The sequence below is a fragment of the Saccostrea cucullata genome, unplaced genomic scaffold (genome assembly GCF_032062105.1).
Source record: "Saccostrea cucullata isolate Sc308-1 unplaced genomic scaffold, CSIRO_AGI_Scuc_v1 ctg10989, whole genome shotgun sequence".
Classification (NCBI taxonomy): Eukaryota; Metazoa; Mollusca; class Bivalvia; order Ostreida; family Ostreidae; genus Saccostrea; species Saccostrea cuccullata.
The window spans coordinates 6,170-18,842 of NW_026923304.1; the positions used below are offsets into that span (position 1 = coordinate 6,170).

At 32.7% G+C, this 12,673-nt stretch overlaps 2 protein-coding genes across 2 annotated transcripts; both read right to left on the reverse strand.

Annotated features, from left to right (window-relative positions):
* Positions 1-2,261: 2,261 nt before the first annotated feature.
* On the reverse strand, positions 2,262-4,895 carry LOC134263703 (uncharacterized). Its single transcript, XM_062746086.1, has 6 exons — positions 4,827-4,895; positions 4,476-4,569; positions 3,391-3,434; positions 3,051-3,120; positions 2,574-2,629; positions 2,262-2,351 (listed from the first exon to the last, which is right to left on the reverse strand). The coding sequence occupies exons 1-6, from the start codon at positions 4,893-4,895 to the stop codon at positions 2,262-2,264; spliced, it is 423 nt and encodes a 140-aa protein (XP_062602070.1).
* A 5,784-nt stretch (positions 4,896-10,679) lies between these two features.
* On the reverse strand, positions 10,680-11,433 carry LOC134263704 (melatonin receptor type 1A-like). The gene is given in 2 exon segments (XM_062746087.1): positions 10,680-11,321; positions 11,323-11,433. Coding segments are annotated over 2 exon segments (753 nt in total).
* Positions 11,434-12,673: the final 1,240 nt, after the last annotated feature.

Sequence of the window (12,673 nt, forward strand, 5' to 3'; positions counted from 1 at the left end):
TACCTGCAGGTTAATGGCACTGCTATGGGTACGAAAATGGCACCGTCTTATGCCAATGTCTTCATGGGCAGAATGGAACGCAACTTGTTACTTCAAGCACCATTTAGGCCCCATAGCTGGTTGCGTTTCATTGACGATATAGAGATGAAGTGAGTGGAATGTCGCGAGACCCTCGAGGCATTCATTACGTTTGCCAACACCTTTCATCAGTCGATCAAATTTACAGTAGACGTATCTAATTCGAAAAACGTATTCCTAGATACTACATCTACCCTGATTGATGGTGAAATGGAATTCAGTCTCCACACCAAACCCACAGACTCCCACCTATATCTTATGCCTACTAGCTGTCATCCCCCACACACTTTCAAGGGAATGCCTAAGGGTCTAGCCACCAGAATTCGACGCATCTGTTCTTCCCCTGCCTTATATCAGGAGCAAAGTGGTCTTCTGAAGTCCCACTTGTGCAAAAGAGGCTACAATGCCCGCACCATACAAACAGCTATTGACGAGATGGCGGGACATGACAGGCAAAACCTATTACGCTACAAGGAGAAAGACAATAGCGGCAGGGTCCCTCTGCTAACCACATACCATCCCGTCCTTAAGAACCTTAGCGGTATCCTTCAAAAGAACCTACCAATTCTCCATTCAAACAAACGAATGGCAGAGGTCTTAAGGAACCCCCATTGGCTGCATACAGACGCCCAAGGAACCTGAAGGACATGGTAGTAAGAACCAGACTGGACAACCCATTACCTAACGGGGGCTTTAAAACTTGCTCTGACAGAAGATGTCTTCTTTGTAAGCACAGCACTGACACAGACAGTTTTAACAGCCCTGTTACAGGCTGCAGCTACAAAATACTAAGGAATTTGTCCTGTCATACTGACAACTGCATTTATCTCATCAGTTGCAAAGTTTGCTCCAAACAGTATATTGGTGAAACAGGAGATCTCCGCAGGAGAGTCAATAACCACCGTTCGACCATTAGGACCAAAAAACTCAATGAACCCGTTGGGGAACATTTCAACCTCGAGGGTCACAAATGGGAGGACATGACAGTATTGGTGATTGACCATAACCCAAGATGGACAGACGCTCAGAGAAAAACAAAGAAAAGTTCTGGATGCACAGATTGAAGTCATTCCGCCCTAATGGTATTAACAAACTGAATGACTTCACCAGAATGAACGTAAACTAGACCCAATTCCTGAAGATACTAAACAAGATTATTCTCTCAATTTAGTGTAAACTCTACAGTTAATTTGCGTCACCAACTCTCGAACAACCCACTTAACTATGAATTGCTTACGCCTTTGTTAATTATTTTTTTCCGATAATAAGTCCTAAAATATTTCAAAATTTATAATAGATCATAATTCATATTTTAAAATATCCCTGCTATATCATTTTTCTTTGATTATTCTTTATCAAGTATAGTTACGCCATTTTGAGAGAATGAAACAATGTACAATTTACTGATTGTCGTAATTAATTAGCATAATTAATTCGTTCAATTATGTAAATCGCACTTCACCCGAGTATACCCGATAGACCGGACGTATTTCATAGCGGTCCGGTTTTCTTTCTTTAAAAGTGTTCGTAAAAATTTCCAATTCAACATGTGACTACGTTTGTAAATATATAGTGTTTAGTAGTTTAGTAGTAGTGCTAGTTGTTTTTGTTTCTCTTTTTCCTTTGTTCTTATGACTTTTTAACTTTTTTCTTTGTCCTGAGGAAGGGACAGGGCGTCCCGAAAATTTGACAATTTTTATTGTTCGTGTCGTTGGTTATTTTTAGTGCTTTATATAAATTTCCATCCGTGACCTTGTATCTACTTGGTAGATCCGACATTTAGGATATACATTGTTGTTGGTTTTTTAGTGCTTTATATATATATATATATATATATATATATATATATATATATATATATATATATATATATATATATATATATACACACACACAATCGGATTGGGCACAAGTTCTAAAAACATAAAGAGGCTGGGGGGGGGTGGCAGCCATTTTCAGACTATTTCAATCTCCTTTAAAAGAAGAGCTCCATATAAAGATATAGAAAATGATCAAATTTCAAAGCTAAAATTTTTGAAATTTTTCCTTGCCTTATGATAGTTGACCACTTAAGATACCATATCTAAAAAACTAAGTAAAATCCGGTGGCTAATTTGTGATTAATTTATTGACCCCCAGCCTCCTTAAATCGCCCTCTCCCTATAGCGAACGCTATTTCTCTCTTACATTGTATGGAAATCGCCAAACATTTCATACAAAGAAAACATACCCTCTTCTACTGCAACTGCTTCATCCTGGCTCCCACTATCATCCTAAAAGAGTCCTTCATTATATTACATTACTAATAAGCTTTTTACTGTTTTATTCTTATATTGATTTTAATGATAAGTATACCGGCATGATAGAAACTCCCCACAGACCCAATTAATGTAAATATTGCTCTAATGATTCTGCAAACACCATCATCTTTAAAAATATAATATTGGAAATGTTTCATATATTATCTATACATTGTTTTAAATGTTAATACTTACAATTGTCTCTTTGGGCCACTGTGCTTGAATTGTTGAAATTTCAAAATCCCAAAAGTCTGAAAAAGAATTTTTTAAAAAATGAAGAAAAAAATCACTGAACTAAGATACAATACATATAGCAAATTTGTTTGAAATTTGGCCATTTGTTCTCATGAAGATATCGAAAACTTAAAAGTTTGCAGTCAGACGCCGGACAAAATGTGAACAGAAAAGCACACTTGACCTTCAGGTTAAAAAGAATGAATAAATATGTTACATGTATTTAACATGCTAATTTGGTCTAATTTCTAATGAATCCTTACAAATTACTTTAAAATGTTTCAGTAAAATGCCCAGTTGCTAGTATATTCTCTACTGATCTTTTCTTAAAGATTAACATCGGTATTATTAAAAAAAAAATTGTATCGTTTATGTTTAAAACATTTGGCTTTTGCTTAGTTCACATGTTAAATACTTTCCTAAAGTAAATAGACTGACCTAAGTCTGAACCAAACATATCCATGGAAGCAATTCTCTCATCTTCTTCATTATCGTACGTTTGAGTTCCCTGTATATAACAAAACAATTACAAACATTCACAAGAAAAAAATCATTGAAAACTTGAAGCAAAGGATATACCGGTATTCTTCATGTGAAATATCTTCATTTGAGTTTTTTTAAAATGCTTTCTATGTAATTAGGAAGGATATACTTTGAATCTTCAAAGCACATTCAAAATTATATAAAAGATATATTGCATACTTAAAATTGTTCATAATTCTGGTTTTAGAATTAATCTTTTTAAATTTCTAAATATACTTTTTATAATGAAACTTACCGCATTGCTTATTTGCACCTTTGGTGGAATCCAAATGTCTCCAACTGCAACATCAGATATAAAAGGTCATATAAAAGCTATAACCTCATTCTTTATAAAAGGGAAAATATCAAATAATGGATGATCGATTATCTGAAAATGTGTTTCTTTCAATAATAAACAATCGATTTAAGGTCTTTTTTTGTGCATCGAAACCACGTTAAATATGACGGACACAAATACGGTAATAATAAACCTGCTTTGACAATTCAGGATACTTTTTGAACCCCCTTATTATGAGGTGTGACATTGATTGCTAATTTGCATGTAGAATGATATTTATTTTGTTTCTTCTCGGTTTTACATTTGCTTCTAAAACAATCAAAGGAATTATTTAAACTGGTTGATTGTAGTGTTGTATACGAGATGTAAATAGTGAAGTATAGGAAAACAAAATTAGTCACGTACTCTACATTGAAAAAAGTTTATTATTAAGAGTAGTGTCATTGACACTTTGTTTAAGTACCTTTCAGGCGGATCATCAGGACCCGTAAACTCAATAACGAAATTTTCAGTAAACAAGTAAACAGATTTATTTGAAATAAAGAACACTGCATTGAAGATGTAAATGCAAAAGAAATTGAAAATTGCCCTGGTGAAACAATTTTATAAAGGGATGATAATATATACATCATTTTCCTCGAAAGGGTAAAAAAGAAGTCGAATTTCGTTTTAGCAGACCTATCTTCATATGAAGAAGTTTTTAAACATCTACTAAATAAAGAAGTCTCGTGATTTGGCCTTCAGTTCATCATTTAGATATTTTGATAACGTTTGAGTAAATTAACCATTAATTTTGAAGTTAGTGAACAGTAATTGAGCTCGAAAGTCCATTATTGAAAGAATACAATTTGGAGCAATACAAACGCCATCATCTCCAAGCTAAGAGGACGAATCAAATGCTTGGATTTGCTAAATCATAACAAGGAGAAATCGGCGGGTGAGATCGGTAGACAAGCAATGTTTACTCCTACTTGGCATCTTTTCCCACCTCTAATGTTTATCGTTATATAATCACACATAAAAAATATTTATAATTTAATTACCTTGTTTGACATTGCATTCACACAAATTTGATTTCTTTTCTCTGAACTTCTTATTCTTCCAACGAGACAAAGAGAAGACTGCATGGAAGATTTTCTGTCAGATAGATATATCTAAATTTGATTTTCTGCTTATTTTCCTAAAATACGATATTTTCAAATTGAGAGAGAGAGAGAGAGAGAGAAAGAGAGAGATTCTTTGCAAATAATAATGTTCAAATTTTTAACATCTATTCATTTAAGAAAAAAAATACGTCACCCATTTCAACTCTCTTCTTTCGGTTTGAATGATAATATTGCGTAGTAAATTTCTATCTAATATAAACTACTATAAAGAGCTAAATAAATCCTTACCAGTACATTTATAACAATGTTTACATTGTTCCAAACCAGAATTTCCATATATTCCTGTAAATGCAGCATCTTTGTAATTGTATATTAGTAAAAAGAAGCTTTATTTGAGGAAGAGCTCTCTTGGTCCGAATCTGTACCTTTATCAGCAGTACTAAATTTAGGTAAGGGGATTTTCTTTTTTCCTAATTTGAATAGAGATTTATGTTTTAATGCTTTTTATTACTAATATATAGAAATTAATCATGCATAATAATTTGCGACAATTAAATACAAAGTCGACTTATTTTTATAATTATTTATTTTATTATTAAATAATTCTTAACAATATTCTTGATTTATATGTTTCTAAATTTAGCGAATGCACAGAGGCCTTTTTATCTGCTGAGGTGTTATATATATCAAGAAACGTTTGTTCCTATTTGTCCCGAAGCGATGAAGGAACTTATTAGAAATAATTAATACATGAACGAGTTAAACAATTTAAAATTTTAAACACACACTGATACAGATATTCTTAATGCAAAAATTCCCCAAAATCTATTTTTAAATCATTGAAAATTTCTAGACGGGACATATAGATTTTTATAATGATTTAATTATATATAAAAAGTGTTATTTTTCTAGCTTTGTTTTGTTTCTTTTTTAAAAGTAGGTATGCGCTTTAATATATTTTACATTAGTTAAAGGAGACTAATTTTACATTCACCATCCTTAAGCGGTATAAGAAACGAAAGTTAAATTTAGTGCTATTTTTAGAATGCGATTGCCCCAGGTAAATAAAAAATATTTATACACTTTTATGAACATAAGGAGGTCGGATACTGATATTTAAAATCCTAAAAAAAAATTTCCACCATATTGCTAGTACATACACACATAGTTTGATTCAAAATCAAAAGTATGTGGGTCAAACATTACTTTGTTTCGCACAGTACATCAAATAAGACCTGTTTGAATATAAACATCGCATTATTAAAGATTTTCCTTCATTTTTTCATCGAAATAAATATACTATAGCTCTATTTTTAAAAGACACTTTAAAATTTTGACAAAAGAGAAGATTTAGTTAAAGTGTTTCTCACAATCAATTATTTCACCATTCTGCAATGAAAAAAAATAACAGGCAAATAAAAAGTTTTATCAACGTCTTTAGCTTTTGTTGAATTAAAAAAAGCCAAAATATCAAAGTTATCTTACATTTTATATTCAGAATAGTAAATCAAAAGTTGGGGTTCTATATGATATACGTTTTTAGACATCACAAAAAGTGTTGATTTTTAACGTTATAATTGGCACATATTTTCATAGACTTTCAGAATATTTTTAATTTATTTGACACAGTCTGATGAAAAAAAAAACATAAAATAATTTAATAAATATTTCAGAAGAACTATCAAATATTTCACTGCAAAGAATAGCTCTCTGGAAAAAATATCAGAATTCTAAAAACTTCAAAAGGGAAAAAAGATTATTTTCTTCTCAAAACCCCTCTCTTAAAAAAAGTTCCTGACTTTATCCAACTTATATAAAATTTTATTACGAATTTTTCATTGAATATGTTTTGATTTGCGTTGTAGAATCCAAATCAAATGTATGGACGTAAATATGACGCACAGCAGAATTTTAGAAATCTAGGACCAATTTACAAATCTGCTCAAAAGCAAGGTTAAAATCTCCTTAAGAATACGAATTTCATTTCTAGAATGGTGAAACTTATTGATATAAATATCTTAAAATTAAAGCTATCGAAGAAGTGAAAACAAGAATGTATCAATTAAAATTTTCTTTATGCTTGGCACAAGGAATTGGGTAAGAACAAAGAAGCGATAGAAAAAAAATTAACTTTAAATAGAATGAAAATGAACAAAAAATTATTGTATCAATATATTTGAGTGGTGAAAATCAGATGTGGATACTTGAAAAATCCAAGGAATTTGGAAAAATGAAAATCACAGCGTTAAAATTTTCAACTCTATAAAAACCCATTTTCCACGATAAATAAAAGTGAAGGCTTTTTGAAATCATCGCCAGCGGCTTTTCCAATGATGATAGAACTTTTAGATTTACTTACTTTGTCATCGGTCATTTGTTAATTTGTTTTGTTAAAATCATCGTGATTGTATACAAAAATACACTATACTCAGACATTTGCCATTATAAGATGCTCGTGAATCGGGTCAACAAAACCTAACAGAATGTAAAGAGTGATGCATAGGAATTTGTTATCTTTACCGGCACCTTTACAGGCCGGGGTACCTCAAGGTTCGATGTTAGGTCCCTTGATATTTTCAATTTATGTGAATGATATCGCCGATAAAATGTCAAGTTTTTGTAGACTCTTCGCTGATAACAACAGCTTACTGTATGCTTCTAAAAGTGTAAAATCAATTGAAAGTAAGTTAAATGATGATCTTAAATCTTCAGAAGAGTGGTCAAAAAGTGGTTACTTAAATTTAATGCCTCCAAGACGAAAGTATTTTTTTTTAACAAAAAATAATTTAGAACTCCCTAAGCTTCCTTTCCAGGGTAACCAATTAGAATACGCTCAAAACCCACAAACATTTAGGAATAACATTTTTATATAACTTAAGTTGTTCGTCCCACATTGAAACCTTACTATCAAATGCATACAAAAATGGGTCTTTTGAAAAACTCAAATTCAAAATAAATCGAAAAACTCTTTCACTTATGTATACGTCATTCATACGCCTCAAAATGAATATGCTTCGGTAGTATTGGGAGGTTGTTCAACGACAGATTCTGAAAAAATTAGAAAAATTACAACTACAAGTTATTGGCTCTAATTCTTTAAGTATTGTCTTGGCGTATCACCTTTTGGTAAAAGTGTAATAATACCATGTCTTTGTGCATTAGAGAGACTTGTTCGTAGACTTAATTTCGTATATATGATGAAAAGTTTCTCTAACATCTTATACATGTGAAGAAGAAAACGCTTCCCGTAGCCGCCAACTAGACATTTAGATATATCGACGATGCATTATCAATTAAAAATAGTTGCTTTTGTTCATATGTCGACATGATATACCCAAGTGGGCTGAAAAAAGATACCACACAGAATTTTTCACATCTGCTTCAGATTGAGATATTTTACTAGAAAAGGACATTAATGGTATCCTATCATGAAAACCTAATGATAAACATGATGACTTCAACTTTTCAATCGTCAACTTCGATTCCCTTCCTAATGTAGCATTATACCTTTAAATGGGACTTTTGTCTGTAAGTTGACTCTTTACAAAACATAAGATCATGCTCTTCGTACAAACAATGTCTAAAACGAGGTGTTAATAACAAACAAGTTGTTGATACAAACAGAAGTATCATTTAAAGTTATCATTCTGCAATTGCATGGTCGATACAATGGTTTTGTCAGCAGGTACAATCTACTAATAATTTGAAATGCGTATGGACGAATGCCATACTAATTGTTAAGTCATTATTTTCCACATGAATTTCTACGGATCTTCCCATTTTTCCCGATCAAGAAACTCAAGGCCATGTGACCGGTCGATAGGGGATGCTTACTTTTAAAATGCACATGATCTCCTCTCTGATGTTTCAGACTGCTCCTGATATTTATTGTTTGATATATCGACGACCTGTCAATTAACAATAGTAATTTCCATTCTTATTTCGATACGACGTATCCTGGTGAACTAAAGATACAACATTGAGCTTGAGATAAAAGAAACAACAGAATCTAACACATCTGTTTCATATTTGGATGTTTAACGTAAAAGACATTAATGATAATCTAATAACCAAGCTCTATGAGAAACGGGATGACCGTTACTTTTCAATCGCCACCTTCCCTTACTTATGCAGAAATATACCTTCATCACCTGCATACAGAGTTTATATATCTCAGTTGATTTGATACTAAAAGCTCTACGTACGAACAATTTCTAAAACGAGGTAAATTATTGATAATCATGTTGATGAAAGAAGAATATCAGCAGTCTCGTTTAAAGTCATCATTTCGTAAGTTCTATGGTCGATACAATGACCTTGTCAGCAAATACAATTTATTATTTCGTCAAATGCCAACTACGTTTTTCATACCTATTGTTAGTTTATTATTTATACACTGGATTGGCGTCGGATTTTTCCGTTATTTCCTGATCATGACAAGGAGTAAACGGCGGGTGTGACCTGTCGGTAGGTAATGCCCAGTCCTCTATGGTACCTGATCCTACCTCTGATGTTTTGGAGGTTCATGCTTGCTCTACTCCTATTTTGTATTGTTTTATGGATTATTGATCTTGCCTTTTGAGTTTGAATATTGTTCATGTGAAGAGGTTGTTTTATTTTCTGTATATATTACTTTAATTTTGTTCTAATGGGTTTCCATACATTGGAGATTGTTTGGTAAGGAGTATATAAAGGGACCGGTTTGATTAGTTTGGTGAGAGCTAGTCTGGTGTCCGGTAGCGTGACCAGGCGGAGGTGTGCCACGTTTTGCAGTTTCCCCGGCATGACTTATACAAGTGGCGAATATTTCCAGTGAGATATAGCACTGTATGTAAACGGGTAGCCATATAACTTGTCAGGAGGATTATTGCAGCGTGTTTGTGCAGTTCTAGCCGGTAAGAGTGTTCGAGTAATGTATATAGTTTGTTTGCTGGTATAAATTTCCGGTGTCAGATGTATTTTAGGTTAGGATTTTGTAAAAATAAATTAATTTCAGTGTGTAAGGGTCTTGGAGGCAATTTACAGCTTATTGGACGTGCTGAGGGTCTATTGACGAGCGCTAGATGTTTGAGGCTTATTGACGAGTGTTGTATGGAGGGCCACGTGCGTCATATCCGATGTCGACACTGTTAAGGGCGTGGTAGGATAACTAGGAGCGAGAGGCTAAGACCCGGGCTCTGCAGTTTAGGAACTACCATTTTGTGGACCACGGAACTTGATGTGACGTAGACGTACTTGTATGGCGAGAGCGCACTGGTGTAGTTTCCTTAATTTGTGAATTTTGTGAACTCTGAGTAACTTTCAGTAGCAAATAACAAAACAGGTTAAAATTTGAATATACATTTTATTCTTTTTGGAAATCAATTGAGCTTTTTCTAACTATTAGTTTTTAAAGACAAAATTCGTTGAATTATTATTTGATTTAAGATCTGATACTAATTGAATCAACTTTGTTGCTTATAATATTAAACGTTATTATGTAAAGTATCAGATTTGGTTAAAACTGAGTTAACAGTTCATATCAATTTCATTTTAGTGTGTGAGCTGGTATGTGAGAGTGAGTGAGTGTTATTGAATATAATTTTTTTTATTTGTGTTAATAAACTTATTTATTATTTCTGATTGATATTGTTTTCCTTCTCAACCCTGCAAAATCTAAAAAGAACTCATGACAGTTCAATATCTCCATATTTAATTAACTATTATAACATACTCTATTTCAATAAATAATAGTTTTATATAATATATACATGTAGTTTTTTCAGAAGCCCTTCATCTAAAAAAAATGAGAAAAAAAGACTGCCTTATATAGCCTACGTCTGACTGAATGAATATATGGGATTTCTTTTTTGTTTTTATTTTAAGAGATTTCATTAGAGCAATCATTACATATTTATTGTTTTTTTTCTATTACTGAGTATACATTAAACTTTATTTAATATAAAAGTAATTCTTAAATACACAATTTAAATGAAAACCTAAACTGAAAGATACAGAGTACTTAATAACTTTATTAATCCTAATTACATGTGCGTACAATTCTAGAGATTGCATTTCACTTTTGAATACAAATATGGACTTATTCTGAAACACTCTACTACGTCTTGATGGAAAACTCTTATAATTCAATGCATTCGTTGTTCAAGTTGAATCTGTTTGAACCATTCCATTTCTTTTAATGATTCTAGAACACTTTTCCAATTTCAACAGTAAATTAAATGCATCCTGGAATTTTTTATTCGTCTTGTAGTAAACCAGCCCATTAATAGATGGATGCAAGTGAGCAAACGTCGTAATAATCAAATGTGCTTCATGGGGAAATGAATTTTCCTTGTCAGCTACAATAATGATTGCGTATGGTACCCAACATGCCGCAAAAATGGCATAAATCAGAAACAAAGTGCGCGCTAGGCTGACCGACTTCCCCTTCAGTTTCGATGAAGTCAGATCCATAATTTGGTTGGCATTCTTGTGGACTTTATAATAAATACTAAAGTAGAATAACGCATTTAGCACTACGGGGATCCATACAAGAACAACAGAGAGTGCTACTGTGTAGTAGTAGGTAGCCATCCTGTCCCAAATGCATTCAAGGCTCTTTCGATCATAAGTGTGATCACCAATTCCCGCCAAATTCAGAAGGACCATCAGAAGACCGGTCAGGTAAAGACCAACACACATGGTGATAGAAGTGCTTTTTCTGAATATGGTATCGTAGTATTTGTTATGGCAGATGAAAATGAAGCGACTAAAGCTCATGAGAGTTATTGAGCCTAAGGGAATCGATGCACGAAATAGTGCAGAGATAGGCGATCACTTGACACAGTCCTGGATTGGCAAGGAAGAACTTCTCTCCTTCTAATTTACCTAATAAACAGTAAAAAAAAACCCACATATACTCCTACAATTAGGAAGAGAATTGTGATTTGAACTAAAATGAGTATCGGATTTAAAATTACATTCAACACGAGACGCATTGTCATTAATCCTCATTTCCCAAAGGCAAAGAAATTGCTTTGCAAGTGAGAAACAAAGTTAAGATCCGTATAATAAATCAAAGCATGATTTATTTTCGGTCTTAGTTTATTGTGATAACAAAGTCAAATTTCCCCTCGACAGTTCTTGAAACAGTTTTTGTTATGGAAGCAAATTTTTATCAATCATCGTGTAATCGGGGGGGGGGTTAGTTTTCTACAGATTTTATTTACTAGAGCATGAATGAAAACGTCTCATGTACGAGGGGGTCAAATAGTGCGTGGACCGCCATATGTATATCCATGAATTTTAAAAGATCTAGTTATCATCATCTTTTCTATCTATATAATTAACCATGAATCATAAATTTCATCATTTTAATAAATTAGTGATATTTTTGTAAGCAATGATATGTCTAGGCGCAACCTCGAACACGACGTTTTCTCGACCGAAGTGTAACTGAGAAAAACTCTTAAGATATGAAAATTTGGCATCCAAAAATCTCGTTAATTAAGGTATGTGTTAGGATAGTATTGTTCCATAAAATATGAAATATTTTCATACCTAATTCTGGAAGTTTTTTGAAAATTTGTAGAAAATTTAGCATGGAGTGACCAAACAAATTAAGCCTTGACAAAATGACGTCAAAAGGGTGCACGGGTTTTATTTTCAACATTCTGTAAAGTTTTGCCTCTGAAAAAAATTATATAAACCTAGGAAATGTTTAAACTGATTACGGAGAAATAGTATGCATCCAGAGTACTTGTTTTTTTAATGCCAAATTAAATTCAGAGAGAAAGGGGATGCACAGTTTATGTCGATTTGTAGTCAAGGTGTGAAAAATTAATCACGTCAAAAATGACGTTGAATATGTGTTGTTGATATTGAACCCCAGAAAGCAAAATATAATGGAATAAACAAGCGAGGACCTCTCCCAAGGTATAAATCAATTTGCAATATTATACATGTATGTATTGAAGGCCGCTTTTCATGACATTGTAAAGTCATATAAACAAGAGGGTTTAAGTCCTTACTCAGCTCTAGGGAATTTCATCAAGATAAGTGTATGAGGTAGAAGAAGCGGATATTGAAAAACAATGACGTTGTCGGACGTTATGAAATGGGTGATCATATAATGTCGTTTTTATTTTTTAATAATT